General features: G+C 42.7%; 1 protein-coding gene across 1 annotated transcript in view; it reads left to right on the top strand.

Moving 5' to 3' along the window:
* Positions 1–19,591, top strand: part of LOC145401265 (uncharacterized) — a 308,557-nt gene that overhangs the window by 228,842 nt on the left and 60,124 nt on the right. The window contains exons 27-30 of the mRNA XM_080273595.1: positions 2,126–2,259; positions 3,204–3,351; positions 8,642–8,782; positions 19,204–19,357. Coding sequence (XP_080129721.1) covers positions 2,126–2,259; positions 3,204–3,351; positions 8,642–8,782; positions 19,204–19,357 — 577 coding nt within the window. The remainder of the gene's footprint in view (positions 1–2,125; positions 2,260–3,203; positions 3,352–8,641; positions 8,783–19,203; positions 19,358–19,591) is intronic.

Below are 19,591 nucleotides of genomic sequence, written 5' to 3'. Positions count from 1 at the left end.
GAAGTCAGATATAATTATTCCCTTGTACAAAGGAAAAGGGGAAAGGGAGGTGTGTGGTAATCATAGGGGCATTTGTCTTCTTAATGTAATAGGAAAAGTGTATGGTAGGATACTTATTGACAGAGTTAGGTAAATAACAGAGGAATTAGTTGGAGAAGAACAGGGAGGCTTTAGGAAGGGAAGAGGTTGTGTAGATCAGATATTCATTCTTAGATCTTTAGTGGAAAAGTTTCTAGAGAAGGGAAAGATGTTTGCAGTCTTCATGGATTTGCAGAAAGCATATGATAGGGTGGATAGACAAGGATTTTGGAAAGTATTAAGAATATTTGGAGTAGATGGGAAGTTGTTGAAAGCTGTGAAGAGTATGTTTGATGGTAAGGCTGCAGTGCGTGTGGATGGTGAACTGAGTGAATTTTTCTATTTGAAGGTTGGGTTGAAACAGGGATGTGCCATGTCTCCATGGTTGTTCAATCTGTACATGGATGGGGTAATAAAAGAGGTACAAGGTAGGGCAGTGGATGTTGGAGTGGCCCTAGTGAGAGAGGATAGTGTTTGGAAACTCCCTGTACTGTTGTTAGCAGATGATACTGTGTTGTTAAATGAAGACGAAGGGGAGCTGCAAGGCTTGGTGGATGAGTTTGGGAGAGTGTGTAAGAAATGGAATCTAAAGGTGAATGTAGGGAAGAGTAAAGTGATGGTCTTTGAGAGAGGTGAAGTCAGTGAATGTACAGTGAGGTTGGATGGTGAGGAAATGGATAATGTGAGTACATTTAAGTACTTGGGGAGTGTGATGAGTAAGGATGGAAGTTTGGAGGGTGAAGTGCTCGAAAGGGTACAACAAGGAAGAAAGGTTGCTGGTTCTTTGAAAGCAGTGATAAGAAACAGGGAAGTGAGCATGGAAGTGAAAAAGTTACTACATGACGGTATTGTGATACCATCTCTAACATATGGAAGTGAAGCTTGGACGTTGTTGGAAGGACACAAGTCAAGAGTGAGAGCGGTGGAAATGAGTTATTTAAGAGGACCCTGTGGAGTCACATGGAGAGACAGGCTGACAAATGAGAATATAAAGGAGCGTTGTGGTGTGGATATGGATGTGATAGGAAGCATTAGGAGGAACACACTGAAGTGGTTTGGCCATGTGGAGAGGATGGAGATTGAGAGACTGATGAGGAGAGTGTATGTGAGCGAGGTGGAGGCCGATGATGAGATGGAGGGATGGGGTGGAGAGGTATATGAGAGAGGGAGTGTGAGTTGGGGGCAGGGCAGTGAAATGGCAGGGGACAGGGCGACGTGGAGGTGATTTGTTTGTGGCCACCATGTACAGGATTAAGGCGTCTGGCAATAGATAGATAGATAGTTTGATTTCTCCCCAGCATTGCTGGGGTACCGTATCAGGGAAGGGTGTATCCAAGGCTGAAGGGCTAGAGGAGGGGGGATGAGCAGTGCCTCTAACCCCTTGAGGGATGAGGCTAGGCCTTGAACCCCTCAAAGTTGCTCTCCCTATCGTCATCACTTGTAGATGGTGCCAAGTGGGGCAGTGCAGAGGTGGAAGGCTGAGGAGACTAAGATGATGGGACATGCACTGGGGCTGGGGCTGTAGTGAGGGATTGGCATAACTCATTATCATTACCAGGAGCTCCTTTTGTTCCCAGAGGATGCAGTCAATGTCATTGTGAAGTGCATGTACCTGTAATTCGTCAGTGTCATGCACAGCCAGCAGGAGAGTCCTTTAGGTGGTCAGCATTCTCCATCACCAGACTCAGGTGTTGTCATGTCAACCCTGCATCCTGCTCAACCCTTGCAGTTTCTTGCTCCTCCTGTGTGTCCTAGGGTGCCATGCGCTCCTCGTCCACCCCTTCAATGAAGCCATCAAGCGTCATCTAGGAAGTAGCGTCGAACAGACTCAAAATATCCTCATGGGTAACACTACCAAAACCCTCCCCCAGCACTTGCTGACTGCTTCCACTGCCTGAAATAGCATATTGATGACAGGTGTCAATGACACTGCTGGATAAACATGGGGCAGCAGTTTCCTCCACCCAGGCATTACGGTCTCCTTGGTGACATCATTCCAGCCAGCAACAGTGGTTTTGATGGCCTTTTAATGTTGAATGACTTCCAGAACTGTTTCAGAGTCTTGGCATATGGATTTGGTGCCGGGGGTGTTTTTAAGTCAACGTCCATTCCTGCCCAGTCCTCCAGTGCTACTGCTGCTGCCTCATTCCCCCAGTCTGTATCAGTCACATTGTGTCATTGGTGCATGGGTAGTAGCACCCCTTAAATTTGGCAGTGATCTCCTGATCAAGAGGCTGTTCAAGACTAGTTGTGTTGGGTGGCAGGAACACAGTTTGAACAGCTGATTGATGACCTACAATGTATGCTGAATGGCTTGGACAGTTATCCAGCACCAGCACCACTTTGAATGCCAGCCTCTTCCCCCAGCAGTACCTTTCAGTGGCTGGAATAAAATTGCTGTCGAACCACTCTAGCACACACAGTGACGTAGCCCAGCCCTTCGAGTTGTGCATCCAATGCACACCCAAACTGTTTATGTTGTCATACTGCAATGCCATCAGCCGTGCGAACTTGTGGATAATCAAAGGCCCTACAGTTTCCTGTGGCATTTCCCACCAACAGGAAAGTAAGATGCTGTTTGGATGGCTTGTACCTTTGTGCTGAGATTTCCTCCTTTGTCAAGAAGGTGGCAGAGGGAAGGCACTTTCAAAAAAGGCCAGTCTCATCCATGTTTAATATCTGGTCTAATTTGTCATACCCATCATATACCACCTTGCCACCAACCCTCGCACGGCAAAGCTCCTTAAGGGCACAGAACTTAGCAAACCACCCTTTGCATGCCGAGAAGGGTGGAGGATTAATCATATCATATTTTTAGCTACTTTAGCATATATCTCCCTTGTTTTATACCATATAGCAGTACTATCCATGGGAAGATTATGATCACATTGGGCACAAAAGTACATGTACAACACTTTCTCTGTTTTCAAAAGCATTTAATTCTTAGCATACAACGGCTTTGCAGAATCGGATCCACCAGTTAGTAGTGCAGTATATTCTATTTTACCTGTATATACAAACTGTGCAAAAAGTTGACTCATCTATATCATACCTTTTAGCAGTGTCCACTACCCGCTTTTTTGTGTCAAGTCTTCACAGTATTGTATATCCTTTTTCTTTTGTAGTGAGAAGGGAACTCGCCGAGGCCTGACTCTACCTCAGCTGACACCTTGCGTAGAAGGTAGCAAAGCGATTGCACAAGAATTTGCATTCCCAGGGTTACATGGGGCAGCAGTCACATGGGATGTTTGTGCACAGGCACTAAAGGTCAAGGTTGGCTGCTCTGCAAAAGGGGGAGAGAGGAAGATGGAAGAGGATGCATAGTGGGCCCGTGCAGCAGCAAGTCATGCATGGTGGCCATGTTGACATGTCATCACGCAGGTCTTTTGACTGTCGGCACCCAACAGACCATGTTGTAGGGGGGCTGATTCCTGGAATTTTCCCATGCAAACAAGATCCTTTCGTGCATAACAGAAATCAGGATAGGGTTTATCTCATTGTGTAAATGGTAAAAATTGCAAATGGAATCCACTTAATTGGGAGGGTCACTGCATAGAAGCCTGCAGTAGCCAAACCTTGATGCTAATTTGTCTGTGATGACACTCATAAGGCTAGGATATCAGTAAACCGAGCTTGTGGACCTTTCCCATTATTCCTTCCACAGCAGCACTCATGCAGACTGTTCTTTGGCTGATATGTTATCCTGGAGCTTGCCAAGTCATTATGAACATATTATAAGTAGTTCTAGGTCAGAGAAGAAACCCATTGTATCAAAGGAAGCACCATGGCACACACTTCTGATGTGTGTCTCAGTGCTGCTGCCCAGTATTTCTGCCTCTGGCTGGCTGATAGATGATTTTGGCCCTAGGGGAGGGCTGATACAGTGTTTTCTCCTTAAGGTTCACCATCTTACCGTCTTGGTATCCACATGCACCTACAGATGCCAAGCTTGAGGAAGGAGAAAGGCATTGTAATCACATGACGACGATCAGCATGTTCATGCTTGAAAGTATTGGTAATATTGTATATTGAGTAACAGTGCTAACTCTGTTAATTATATGCCAGCTGTGGAATTACAGCTGCACCTACCAGACCTATGTCTAAACAGGGATTAGGGATGAGATTAGGTGGTGAGGCTGCTGATTTCATGGTTTGACATGTTGGGGGAGGAGGACTTTATGGTGAGTGTTATTTTGTAGGAGGGTGGGCAGAAGGTGTCAAATACATTTGGAAGACTGCTTCAGTAGTGTGTTCAGGTGTTGACTATAGTTGACCCTTTAGCTACTGGAGGAAGGTTGATAGATTTGTAGGGTCAGTTCCAATGGCAGTCACTTAATAACAAGAAGAAAAGGGTTAGAATTAATAACCCTTTGAGACTGTCCATCCCAAAGGGGCTTCAAATGATCATGAGACATATTGCCCATTGGTGAATTTGTTGAGTGGATCTGCAGTGGGAAGTATGCCATTCAAGATAGTTTTTAAGTCAGAATACTGTATCTGATGGTAAGCATTGACGAATCTGCCTGTGTCAGCCTGGGTTGGGTAAAACACAACCCCATAGAATGCTGTTGTCTTGAAGGTCTGCAGTAGTTGTCATTATGAAGCAACAGTATCAGAACTCCTAAGAGGTTATGAGCTGCCCCAAGCAAGAGATAGCTCCATAAGTGAGCTACTTTTCAGCAGGCAGGGTATGGGTTGATGAGGCTCAAATGTTGTACCGTTATGCACTTTTGGGGTCAGTGACACATTGAAATGGCTAGATTAAGATAATCAGCCATGTAGGGTTTACTGTCAGTATGTCTACAGATGTGTGTGAGGTCAACAATAATTTTGAGATGATGTCTGCGTATGTGGTGGGATTATTAGAGGAAGGGTCTGGAACTAATATCAGTGATCTGGTGCTGTCAGTCGGTAATAAGTCTGTGATCATGCCTCTGTCAAAGGACAATACCTCCACTTTGTGCTGGATAGACCATGGTGGTAGATGACCTTGAGGTTGGAAGGAATAGTTCAGTGTCATCGTTCTGTCTTTGGTGATTTAGTAAGTCTAACTTACCTCTGACCTTAAGGGAATGTCATACATCATACGGTGCTGGTGCAAGACACCTGACTGGTAATCTGGAAGATTTGGTCAGTATGAAGGCAGGGAATACAGCATGTTATAACCAACTTTGACACTCATGGCATCATACACAAGGGATGCAGTATCCCACGAAGCATGACACTAGAGTTGAGAGAACCACTGAATACGATATCCCAACAAATGTCGTGAGGGGAGAGATAAATATGATATGTGAATGAAGTGATAAATTTGGAAAATGAAGCATCCATAAATTATTTATATTTGCAACTGAATTTATATGGGTGGGTAAAAGTTGAGAGATTTTTATATTACAGCACAGTAGTTAACTGCCATACTGTACAAGGTTTCCACCTAAGTACAAATCCATTTTGTGGCCATCCCAGCTAATACCACCAGATTCCTTGCTCCTGTCACCAACTATAATTCACTCATCCTCTCACACTCATTTTCACTGATTGTCACTCATTCACTCACTTTGTTGCTCTCACCAACTCTTATACACTTGCTTACTCCCATACTGTCTCTCAAACTCTTATTTGCTCATTTTCTTTTTCATTGATTGACTCAACCTCACATCTAGCTTATTCAGTTATAGACATACACCGTATTTCCTACGAAGTTTCTCATTCTCTCTTTCATTTACATTCACACAATACTGTACTCAGTATCTCCCTCACTGATTCTCACATCATTCTCATACATTCCTAAAGTTTTTCACACTCATTCTCTTACACTTATTCTCCATCATTCACTTTTGCTTGCCCTCACTAACTTGCAGTTTTTCAAACTCACGTATCAACTCTCATTTTGTCACTCACTTTGCCATTCGCTTTGTCATATTCTCCCTCACTTTTTCCTCCTCCATTCACTTAACCACTCATTCACTGAGATACTCTCACTTTTTCCTCCTCCATTCACTTATCCACGCATTTACTGAAATACTCACTTTCCTTTTTTCCTCTTTTTTCCTCCTCCATTCAGTTAACCACTCATTCACTGAGATACTCACTCTCACTTTTTCCTCCTCCATTCAATTAATCACCCATTCACTGAGATATACTCACTCTTACTCATTATCTAGAGACACATTCTCACACTCATTCTCTAATTCTTGCACTCACTCTCATCTTTACTGTTTCACATTTACACCTAAAATTCACACATTTATATACTTATTCACTCTCATGCTTGGTCTTCCACACTCAGATCAGTTATTCCCTCACTCCTACATTCTCACTCTCTCACATAAAGAAATTAATGTAAGCCTGGAAAGTTATGCAGGTTTCATCAGATTTTTTATCAGGGAAATTGCACACTTACATTATTAAGAATCCTGGGAAATCTGTGCATAAATTTTGAGCATTGTTCATTAATTTTTTTTACCTTTATGTACAAAAGTTAGTAAAAGAGTAGAGGAATTGTGGTTTCTAGTCCATAAACAACAGGAAAATTCTCTTTAGACAGGTCAACACTCGAGGATTGCATGTGTTTAGATGGACTTGTTGAATGTATCTTTGGAAAGTGTATAGGAATTTTGTTATGTGGGTGATATAATTTGTGCTGGGGGAAGCTGAAGCTGGCTCCACTGTTAGGGTCCTGGAGTAAAAGGAGATAAAAGAAGTTTAGGGAACAGCTACTTCTCATAGGAATTCTCCTTTCACACTGGTGGAAGATTGTATATGTGTATGTGTGGGAAGTGTACCATAAATGCTTTATGGTAGTCCCTTCATAGTGAAGGAAAAATTGTATGTTTGCATATGTGAGAAGTGTAATGCTCTGTTGTTGTGCAACTTGGGCAGTAAAGGAGGATGGTGTCCATAGGTAGTAGTAGTAGTTGTTCCCTAGGCAGTCTGGCTGAACAGCCTTGAGTCCCTTAGGAAGGTCATGGCCGAGACCGGGCTTTCCCACAGAGCTCTCAAAGAGTGTATGTTGTATTGTTGGCGTAGGTGATTATGTGTAATGCAGTTTTCCATAATTTGCTTAATAGTATGGGGTGCTGTGTTGCATCATGGACAGGCATCAGCAACGGAGTCATCCAGCCTCCTCTGGTAGCTTAAGAGGGCTAGATGGTGCCCACATCTCAGCCTGGCCAGGTGAACCCTGTCCTCACAAGGGAGATAGGATTCAGAAAGGTGGATGTCAGGAGGCCATGCATGCAGCTGTGTGTTGTTTTTAAGTGACTGAATGGAGTGGCAAGTGATTTGAGTGTGGATATGTTTCTGGAAGCTGGTCTGAGGGGGGAGAGATGACAGTATTTGTGTATGGTATTGTGTGCTGGGTGTTGTTTTGATGTTCCTTGGTGTGGGTGGATGTGCTGCCATGTAATATAGTGGATGTTGTGGGTTTGTGGAGGCTGCGGCAATAAACTGGGTGCCTCTCAAGTCTAGGTGATCCTTGACTTTGAGGACTTTGGTTTCTTGATGTAGGTGGTCTGTGGGTGTAGTAGCTGTGCAGCCTGTGATTATTTTTAGGGCCTTGTTTTGTATGGTCTATAGTGTGTTTTGGTGAGGTTAGGAGCCCAGGCAAGGCTTGTATAATTCATTACTGAACATATGTATTGTTTGTATACTGTGGTGGTGGTTTCTTTGTTGTGTCCAGATATTGTATGGGCAAGTGGCCTCAAGGCATTGAGTCTTGGTGTTATTTTATTTTTAATGTTTGTGATGTGTTGTACCCCCCGGCCCCTCATGGGGCCCCGAGTACCTGTCGATAGGTTTGAGGATAAACCATTGGTTTGAGGCATGGCTAGATGGATGAACAAGATTTACTTATAATTGCTGCAAATGACTGAATTGTAGTTGAACAACTTAAAGATCGGCAAAGTATTGAGTGAATTACTGACTGAGGTGGTTTGCACATGTGGAGAAAATGTAGGATGGTATTTGGGTGAAAAGATTTAGCAACATGAATGCGGAGGGTCAGGTACCAAAAGGTTTACTTCAGAAGACTGGGATGAGGTCCAACACAGTGACCACAGGTTTAGTGGTTGTGCAGAAATCCTGCCAGAGCTTGTATAATTTGGAGAGTCATCATCAGGTGAGCAAGGCTGACACAGCTGACACATGGAAGCCATTTAGAACTAACTAATGCACATTTTGCCATGTTGACTGTAATACCATCCTGTCTGTATGTATTCTGAAATATGCTAAGGCTAGTTCATTCAGAACTAATGTAATGGTACAGGTATTAGGGTGAGTGTTGTTTTATGAGATATTGGTGGGTCATGTGGAAGACCATGTATGACTTTTTAAATTTAATTCATATGTACAGACTGTTCCCTTCTCTATTCAGGGATCAGTCTCATGAACTTTCATTATTAACTGACTTAGCCATTTGCATCTGTTTATTATACAGGTATAGTGAAAATACAAATCTGAATGTATTGTGCAATACTGAACCCCATAGCTTTAGCAGTATCCTCTAAAATTATTACCGTACTGATTTTTTCTTGTGATGCTCACCTTTCCTTTCCCTCAACAGGAAGTCCGTATCAGTGTCAATAAACAAAAGGTGCCAGACAGCCATTATTATAGCCATCATAGCTACATCACAAAGATTACTTCCACTCCACTAGAATCATCCCGTCCCAGCCATTGGAAGGACGAGCTCAAAGACATCCAGGTGAGAAATATACAGTATGTACTGTATATTATGAAGTACTGAGCAAATTTTATAATACTGGGCATTGTAATGTCATTGGTAGTAGACAGATGGCTACCATCAGTTCAGGAAGATACTATCATGGGAGTAAAATGTGGCTGTGAACTTGGTAACCAGCCACACAGTCATCACTTCTAGGGGGGAAACATACATTCATGAGTAAACAAAATCAGAGACGAAGCTGAGACTCTCACATAGCTACAGATCTTATTACACGTCATATTTTTTTTTTCCCAGTGATTTTAAGCAACAGTTAAGTAGTAATTATTTGATTTTGGCACTTAGTTTAGCTTTGAGTTCATAGGAAATAAATGGTGCACCATGTCTAATCCCAGTATGGGATTTCTTAGGAAGCATGGCATCATTATTATGTATATTTGTATGGAAGTATTGTATATATTATACTTGTATTTGGGAGAGTATTATGTAATTGAAGAGATAATATTTTTCTAGTTTATATAAATGCATTTTGTAAAGCACACTTCCATGATTACAGTATATGGATCAACTCTTTTTCATTTGATGGCTGATTCCCAAGTTGCAATTTCTTGTGGCATTCTTATCATGTCTCCTAACCCTGAGGTCCCTTCTCGGACCCCCATACCACTTTTCCCTGATCTTCCAGCTGGGTTTTACCCCTTCCACAATCAGGTCAGTGACGTGTTTCACCCAGATACTCCCAAGCATTCATTTTGTTGCACCCACAGGGGCAACCAGGTGTAGTTCTTGTCCCTGTGTCACTCATTCAATCACTCACTTACTGAGTTACTGTGCTTTCATAAAGACTGGGGTCCAGGCCTTATAGAAGGAATGTCAAAACAAAATTTAACACAATGGTAGACCTTCCCCTTGGCCAGGTTTCAGTCTGGGTGGGACCCCCAAGGCCCAGCCCCCACAGAGGTGGTGGCCCCAGGGTATCCTACCCTAAACCATTAGGCACAGCAAGGGTTTTACCAGGAACACAAATTTTTGCACAATGGTAGAGTTTTACTTATACCAAATTATAAGGATGGTGGGTGCCAGTGGCTGCACTCCACAGAGGGGCTCAACCAAAGTCATTATGCATGGCCAAAACACCAAGAGTTGCCCCTCATGGGGAAGTACAGTAGGCAGCTCCCAGAGGTCCTGACAAGGACATTATGCCTGACCATAACATTTAACCTAGGAATACAAAATTGTGCATATTGATAGGTGTTTACTTTGGCCATGTTTTAGGCACCTCCAGTGACCACACTTTTTTTTTTTTTTTTTTTTTTTTTTTTTTTAATAAAAAAATAATAGAACATGAAATTTTGAACACTGATGGATCTTTGCAGGGGTCATTTTCAGTAGGAGTGTGGATGGGGTACATGCATGACAGTAAGTAAGGATGAGAGGACTAGCGGGTGCATGAATTGATGTGTGCAAGAGATGGAAGGAGAATAAAAGAGTGTATGGATCAGTTGGTTCAAGGATTTTGTGGGTGAGATTGAAAGTGGGAATACAAACGGGGGTGATTGTGTATGTGTGTGTGTATTTACCTAATTGCATTTACCTAAATGTGATATACAGGAAATGAGCTACGCTCGTGGGGTCCCGTCTCTGTTTCTCAATAAGTCAAATTTAGCTTTAAACTCATTTAAGTTTTTAGACTGGACGATCTCTTTGTCCAGGCTATTCCACAGGTCTGTACATCAGTAAGGAAAACTGTATTTCTTGATATCCTTCAAGCAGCTTGGTTTCTTCAGATTCATTCCTTGTCCTCTTGTTACTCTCTTATCCTATAAAAACAGATCTTTTTTGTCAATTTTATCTACTCCCACCATGGTGTCCTGAACACTGCAATCATGTCTCCTATCTTTCTCCTTTCTTCTAAGGAAGGCAAATCCAGCTTTTCCAGCCTCTCTCTGTACGACAGATCTGCCAGACTGGTGACCATTTTGTTTGCTGTTCTTTGTATTCTCTCAATCTTGTTTATATCTTTCTTTTTGTGTGGGGACCACACTGCTGCTACATATTCTAACCTGGGGCGAATCATGGCCACTATCAACTTTTTCATCATCTCCTCATCCATATAATGAAAGGCTACTCTTATATTAGTCAGGAGTTTATACGTCTCTCTAACTGCCTTGTTAATGTGTTTTTCAGGTGACAAACTGTCCTGGACCAGCACTCCCAAATCTTTCTCTTATCTCGCTTTTGTGATTGGTTCATTACCCATCAAATAATTCAATGATGGCCTCTTGGTACTTTTACCCATTTCCAATATTTTACATTTTTTTGCATTAAATTTCATTTCCCACAACCGGCTCCAATCGTGTATCGTATCCAGATCCTCCTGCAGCATTTTACAATCCTCCTCAACCTCTACCTTCCTCAAGATCTTTGCATCATCAGCAAACAGACCTGCATAACTGTTCACTCCATATACCATATCATTTACATAAATCAGGAACATTACTGGCGCCAACACCGAGCCCTGTGGGACTCCACTTGTTACTTTCCTCCATCCAGACATCCTCTCCTTTAATACTGTCCTCATTTGTCTGTCTCTCAAAAAGTCCCTCATCCATTCCAGGAGGTTCCCCCTCAGTCCTCCTATATACTCTAGTTCCCCCTCAGTCCTCCTATATGATTTTTGAGGGTACATGACAAAAAAGAAACGAGACTTTTCACAAAAATGCTTCATTACAAATTCTACAGAGAAATTACGCATTGTCCCCTTCAAAGTAATCGCCCCCAGAGTTAATGCACTTCTGCATTCGCTTCTGCCACCCATGGAAGCACTCAGCAAAGTCCTCCTCCTTGAGGTGGTTTAGCTCCCTCGTCACAGTGGCCTTGATCTCTTCTACAGAGGCAAAATGTGTTCCTTTGAGCACAGTCTTCAGCCTGGGGAAGAGCCAGAAGTCACACGGTGCGAGATCTGGGGAATGAGGAGGGTGGTCAAGAGCTGTGATCTGTTTGTTGGCCAAGAACTGCCTCACACTGAGCTCGGTGTGTGCGGGCGCGTTGTCGTGGTGGAGCAGCCATGACTTGTCTCTCCACAGAGCCCGCCTGGTGCACCGAACCCGGTCATGGAGGTGATTGAGGACCTGCTGGTAGAAGTGCTGGTTGGCTGTCTGACCCTGAGGCACGAACTCATGATGGACTAATCCCTTCTGGTCGAAGAATGCGATCAGCATGATCTTGATCTTTGATTTGGACATGCGTGCCTTCTTGGGTCTGGGTGAAGTTGGGTCTTCCACTGCAGGCTCTGTCTCTTGGTTTCCGGGTCATACTGGAAGACCCAAGTCTTGTCTTCTGTGATGACCCGGCCAAGGAACTCCGGATCTTCCCCGATCTTCTCCAGCAAATCTTGACAAACATTGACCCGGTGCTCCTTCTGGTCGTCCGACAAAAGCTTGGGCACCATCTTGGCACACACTTTCTGCATCCCCAGCTCCTGCACCAAGATGGTCCGCACTGACTCCCTGTTCAGGCTGTTCCTCCGCTATCATCCGCACCGTCATTCTGCGATCACTGCATACCAGCTGGTTCACTCTGTCAATGTCCTCAGCTGTCTTTGTCGTGGAAGGCCGTCCTGACTTGGGGTCATCCTCCACCTCCTCGCGGCCACTCTTGAACCGTTTGTGCCACTCGAAGACTCGCGGCTGCGACATCGCATGTTCTCCATAAGCCTCTTGGAGAAGTTTGAGACACTCGGTTGGGCCCTTTCCCAGCTTAACCTGGAATTCCAAATTGATTCTTTGCTCCGTGTTTGTGCCACCTCCAGTTTCGTGACAAAATGTAACAACAGTGTGCTATACAATAGCCTGAAAATAAAGAACAGAGTGTGAGAAGTGAACAATATTATAGCAGAATACTGGTGAGATGTTGTGTAACACATTGATATAAGCGGTTAGCCAATTGGTATTGAGTCATAGGCATGGCTGCCACAGTCTCATTTCTTTATTGTCACACCTCTGCTCTAGTTTCCACATTAGTCTCCTATGAGGTACCTTGTCGAAGGCCTTCTCCAAATCTAAATACTGTACACACAATCCACCCAACCATCTCTCTCTTGTAGCACGTCAATCACTCTTGAGTAAAAACTCAGCAGGTTGGAAACACATGACCTTCCACTTCTAAATCCAAACTGACCATCAGCCAAGATATTCATCTCTTCTAGATATTTTATCCATCTATCTTTCAGAATTCTTTCGCACAATTTTGCGACCATGCTGGTTAGGGACACTGGTCTATAATTCAGTGGTTCTTCCCTGTTTCCTCCCTTATAAATTGGTACCACATTTGCCTTCTTCCATTCTTGAGGCACTTTCCCCTCTTCCAGAGAATACACAATTAAACTGTGAATTTTATCCACCAGTTGTTTTCTGCATTCCTTCAGTACCCAATTAGAGATTCCATCTAGTCCTGGGGCTTTCCTTACATCTTGAGTTTCCAGTAATTTATACACGTCCTGTACTTCCCCTTTTATATCTTTTATCACCACATTTCTAGTCATTCCTGGCCCTTCCACAAACTCCTTTTCATTTGTGAAAACTGATTGGAAACATTTGTTCATTATTTCTGCTTGCATTGCTGCATCTTTATAGACCTCTCCTTCTACTTTCAGTTTGGTAATTCCTTCCTTTTGTTTCAATTTGCCATTGACAAATCTATAAAACAGTTTGTACAAAGGAAAAGGGGAAAAAGAAATGTGTGGTAATCATAGGGGCATTTGTCGTCTTAGTATAATAGGAAAAGTGTATGGTAGGATACTTATAGACAGAGTTAGAGAAAGAACAGAGAAATTAGTTGGAGAAGAACAGGGAGGCTTTAGGAAGGGAAGAGGTTGTGTAGATCAGATATTCATTCTTAGATCTTTAGTGGAAAAGTTTCTAGAGAAGGGAAAGAAGTTGTATGCAGCTTTCATGGATTTGGAGAAAGCATATGACAGGGTGGATAGACAAGGATTGTGGAAAGTGTTAAGAATATATGGAGTAGATGGGAAGTTGTTGAATGCTGTGAAGAGTATGTACGATGGTGCGAAGGCTGCAGTGCGTGTGGATGGTGAACTAAGTGAATTTTTCTCTTTGAAAGTTGGTTTGAAACAGGGATGTGTCATGTCTCCATGGTTGTTCAATCTGTACATGGATGGGGTAATAAAAGAGGTACAAGGTAGGGTAGTGGATGTTGGAGTGGCCCTGGTGAGAGAGGATAGTGTTTGGAAACTCCCTGTACTGTTGTTTGCAGATGATACTGTGTTGTTGAGTGAAGACGAAGGGGAGCTGCAAGGCTTGGTGGATGAGTTTGAGAGAGTGTGTAAGAAACGGAACCTAAAGGTGAATGTAGGGAAGAGTAAAGTGATGGTCTTTGAGAGAGGTGAAGTTAGTGAATGTACAGCGAGGTTAGATGGTGAGAAATTGGAAAATGTGAGTACGTTTAAGTATTTGGGTTGTGTGATGAGTAAGGATGGAGGTTTGGAGGGTGAAGTGCTTGAAAGGGTACAGCAGGGAAGAAAGGTTGCTGGTTCCTTGAAAGCAGTGATAAGAAACAGGGAAGTGAGCATGGAAGTGAAAAAGTTACTACATGACAGTATTGTGATACCAACTCTAACGTACGGAAGTGAAGCTTGGACATTGTTGGAAGGACACAAGTCAAGAGTGAGAGCAGTGGAAATGAGTTATTTAAGAGGAGCCTGTGGAGTCACGTGGAGAGACAGGCTGACGAATGAGGATATAAAGGAACGTTGTGGTGTGGATGTGGATGTGATAGGAAGCGTTATGAGGAACACACTGAGGTGGTTTGGCCATGTGGAGAGGATGGAGGGTGAAAGACTGACGAAGAGATTGTATGTGAGTGAGGTGGAGGGGGGAAGAGGGAGGGGGAGGCCGAGGATGAGATGGAGGGATGGGGTGGAGAGGTATATGAGAGAGGGGGGTGTGAGTTGGGAGCAGGGCAGTGAAATGGCGGGGGACAGGGCGACTTGGAGGCGATTTGTTTGTGGCCACCCCAAACGGGATTGAGGTGTCTGGCAATAGATAGATAGATAGATAGTTTGGGTTCATCCTTACATTTGTCTATTATACCTTTTTCAAAATTCCTTTCTTCCTCTCTACATATTCTTGTGTATTCATTTCTAGTTCTTTTATATTCCTCCTTTGTTCTGTTGTTACCTCTCTTTCTCCAGTTATTCCACGCCGTCTCTCTCTCTCTTTCTTTGTTATCATACACCTTCTATTAAACTACTCCTTTTTCCTGTTTTCTTTCCCCTTTACTCTTGGGACAAATTTTCCATCATCCATCATCCAATCCTACATTGCCCCATGAGGAGCGTAGGAGCCTGGGGCTAGGCAATTGTTCCCGACAATTAAGATGAGAGTGATCAGCCTCACTCATCCCTGAGTGGCATTACGTGAGCAATCAACCCCAACCATTCCTTGGATATAAACCTTCACCGGCTCAATCTGATTGGAGCACAATAATTACCCACTAAACCATCATGCGCCATAATTTGGTTATATGGTTACCACCCAGCGTAGTAAATGGTTTCCTGGTGTACAGGAAACCATTTGGCTTGTCACTCAGTGTAGAGTCACCCACAGACAGAAGGAAGATGAAAGAATGAAGGAAAGAAAGACAGAAGAGGGAGTGTAAAGTCACCCGTAGGCATAAGGACAAGGAAAGAATGAAGGAAAGAAAGACAGAAGAGGATGGAAGGAAAGAGAGCTGGAGGAGAGGAAAGGGCACACACCCGAGAGCAGCACTACATCGAGTGATTCCACTCCTGAATTATAGAAGCCTAGAAAAATATCCCACTTCTTCTGTATCTCTCTTGATTCTCTGAATTTTCTCCAATTTTGCATTTTCGAAAAATTTTCTCAAACCTGTAAAGTCTGCTTTCCTACTGCCATGTCTTTCTTGCTATTCTCTCCAGTTTCAAATTTCATATTTATCACTTCGGCCCTGCCTTCTCCCATTTCCACGGTATCTACATTCATGTTGTTCTTCACTGCTGTCATCACTGCTCTTCCCATTTTTTCTTTTCTGTCTCTTCTCCACAGTTTGTATTTACCATCTCCCATATGAACATCAATATCTTCTCTTAATTTGGTCTCTACAAAGCACATAACATCAGGTTCATGTACCCTCAAAAAATCGTTGATTTCTAGCCTTGCCGATATTAAACCATCAGCATTAGTATATGCCACCTTCACATTATTTTTGATGTTTTTTATACCCTCATTTCTCCTTCTCTCTGCTGGTACCACTTCCTTAATTTCTGATCCATGACTCTCCAATTGAACACTGTCTTCTCTTCCTCCGTTCTCTGCTCGTTTTTTACCTTTGCTTCCTTTACTAACTCCTTTATTTTAGCTCTTTCTTCCTCATTTGCATCTCTCCTTATCCAAACATTTTTTAACCCTTCCTTGTCTGATAATTTCCATGTTCTACTAATAATTTCGTTTACTGTTGCCTGAGACTTAAACTTTACCTTCAGTGGCCTTGCCCCTCCTTCCTCATACTTTCCTAACCTAAACACCTCGTCAATCTCTTCTTGAGCTTCATTGCTTTCCTCCATGAGTACTGATATTATTTCTTTAACCTTACTCAGTTCTTCTCTTTCTCTTTCTGATCTTATTGTCATACGTTTTTCTTTATCTCCTGAAATTATTACACATTTTTTCTAATCTGCTACATCCCTAACTAAAGATTCTCTACTTCTCAGCACCTTAACCACTTCTCTCTCCACCTTTTTCTTGCTTTGTTGTTCTATAATCTCTTTCAAATTTACATTTCCCTCTTTCTGAATTTTCTTCCACCCCTTATGTTGCTCCTTGATTTCTTTAATGTGCTCGTCCCGTATTCTTGATTTAGATTCATACTCATCTAGGTTGCATTTCATCCTGTCCCTTTCTTCTTCCAACCTCTTATTCTCCCTCTTAAGCTGTTTTATTTCATTTGAGGCTGATTCATTGCTTACTTTTAATTTAGTAACTTCTCTTTCTTGTTCGTCACTACGTATACAAATTTTTTCCAGTTTATATCGCAGACTTTTGATCTCGTTTTCCTGCTCTATGGTCCATTCCTGTAACTCTTTAATTACTGCCTATCCCTTTTTTATCCTGGACATTCCTGTCATTAAAATTTCTCCAAATGAAGTACAGTACTGTACTTTCTACCCTTAACCCCTAAAGAGTGCATTTTTCTGAAGCTGTGTTCCACCATTGCTGCAATTGAGGGTCAATTTTTCATCTTTTCCCAAGCTAAAATTTTTTCTTACAGATTTAAAGAGCTTGAATTTCTACACCTTAAAGTACCACTCACAGTCCCCTAGGCCTACTGGTTACCACAAAACCACTTGTCAAAGGTTATGAAAGTCCCCCCTCACAGTGAGAGTACCCCCCCCCCAAATTGGCTGAAACCTAATATTCATTAGAGAACCTTACCAAAATCAATGAAATTAATGCAAAATATGTTTCTATTGATGAAACAAAGTGTAGGAGTCAGCATGAGTTAAAAAAAAAAAAAAAATCCAAACTTGAAAAATTCGGAAGAAACTTAACTTTCGTTAAAGAATCTTACCAGAATCAATGAAATCAATGTAAAATATGATTCTATTGATGAAACTAGGTGCAGGATTCAGCGTGAGAGTAAAGGAAAAAAAGGCAAAAAAATACAAATTTGGCGAGAGTAGATAGACACAGGCCGATCATGGCAGGGAAATTACGGTGTCATATTTAGAACAAAGGATAAGGGGGAAGGAAGATGGAGGTGGGGTGGGGAATCTCTGGTATAGGTAAGGGGGTATGAGACACATCCCCATTGTGGGGGACATTGTGTGGGGGGTATTATGGCAGGAGGAAACACATACACAGCGATCATTGAAAGGATATTGCCACATCATTCAATATAATGGGAAGGTGGAGGAGGGGGGAGCAGGGCTCAGGGAGGGCGGGCATGAGACACCCCCACATATGATGTAGATGTGGTAATGGTGAGTAGTTTAGGTGGGAGGGGACAGAGTGGACAGTATCCAGTCAGTCAGAGGTGGAAGGAGAAGTGGCTGGGGGGAGGGGCCCTCCACAGACCTGGTGAGAGGGCAGGATCTTCCTTCCCACCACCACATTAGTTCTGATTGGGTAGGAACCATTTACATCAAAAAAGGGGCTGGCTTAGTGCTTGGCAGTTTTTGACAGGCCATCTACAATCGTCAGTCATAGGACTATACGTTGTAAACTTGCAAACTGATGATTGTCATTTATAGTACTTTAGGGATTAATGGTCTCATCATTGATAAAACATATTTTTGATGGGGACCCTTCTGCTGTTCTCAGAAAGTGTGCATTTGTGCTGACACTGCTTAAGCAAACTCTGTTGCCTTTCTTTTCAACTGGAATATTTCCTTTTTAGTGGAAGTTTGCTTTCATTCATCCTACTCCAAAGAGGGTGGCTGCTCCCAGCCTTCTCATCTACCACTCAAGTAATTTAATTTCTTATACATCTACAGTCATTGAGTCCATCCATATCTGGAAGATATTGAAGCACCTTCCCTTTCATAACCTTTTGAACTGCATTATGGGTTATGTGGGGAGGATCTCCACAGGTGATTTTGTTGCATTCCTCTGAGATTCTTTGCCATCCCCATTTTGGGATCATGTGTAACCTTTGCCCTTGTGCAAGACTTCTCAAGGCCTTTGACAAAGTCTAGCACAAATCTTTTATTTTCCCAACTACTTTCCTGTGGTATCTGTCATTTTTTGTGTATCCTCATCTCAGATTTCTAATTTTGTCATTTCATATCTGCAGTTGTAGATGGCCACTGTCCATCTAAATTGTCAGCAGCTCATCTCAGTTATTTTTTGTAGGGAGGGCCAGCCCTGAAGTACTTTGTTCTACCCAGCACCACAGATTTTTATTATTTTAAGCCAGGGGAAACTCCAGTCTTTCTGAGGGTCAGAAATTAGCTTAACTAATCTGTGCAGTGCAGGAAACCACTTGAGCATTTTATTCTGGCCACTATTAGACAGGTTTATGTGGCAAAGGGAAGCCCCTGCTTGACTGGGTAATAACTATATTGATTAACCCATCATAGGGCAGGATGCCACTTGGATATTATGTTCTGTTTACTACTGGATAATTTTGCTCAGATGAGGAAAGTCTTACGTTATGTTCGAGAGTTTAGATTGATCTTGTTTAACCTACAGTATTGCGGTGCAGGGAAGATGTGTCTATTTTATTCTGACTGCTGTCAGATTATTTTAAGCTGAAAGAAGCTTTCAGACAGCATTAGAAACTTCATTACATAACCTCTTGCAGGGCCGGACACCATTTCGGTATTTTATTTTGGTTACCATTTATGTTTTCCAGCTTAGGGGAACTCATGCCTCCTTCATCTCCTTTGTCTCACATAAACACAGACACCACGGGTGGAACGTGAAGTGGCAAAGTTGCAGCGCACCATCAACGAAACTCAACGACGGTGGGAGGAGAGCTACGCTCGTCACGGCCGATCCCTTCAGCCAGGGGGTACTCTCTCAGACTCAGCTGAGGTCCTTCATAATCCTCGTCCAGGTCAGCCATACATGTATATTTAGTTTGCATTCATACATCACTTCATTACTTTGTAAGTACTGTACAGTAAACCCTCGATATAACAAACTAATTGGGGGGAGGGATGGGTCCCTATATCCAAAAGTTCGCTATATACGAGGGGTTGATATTTCCGAGGGATTACTGAATTCAGTTCGCCATATAAGGGGAGTCGTTCGGTCCTACGTGCTCAGACATAACCTAAACTAACTCTAT

Source organism: Coenobita brevimanus, chromosome 6 (genome assembly GCF_032717465.1).
Source record: "Coenobita brevimanus isolate Jiangsu-jjx chromosome 6, ASM3271746v2, whole genome shotgun sequence".
In the NCBI taxonomy this organism is placed as follows: Eukaryota; Metazoa; Arthropoda; class Malacostraca; order Decapoda; family Coenobitidae; genus Coenobita; species Coenobita brevimanus.
This window is presented reverse-complemented; position numbering and strand designations above follow the sequence as displayed.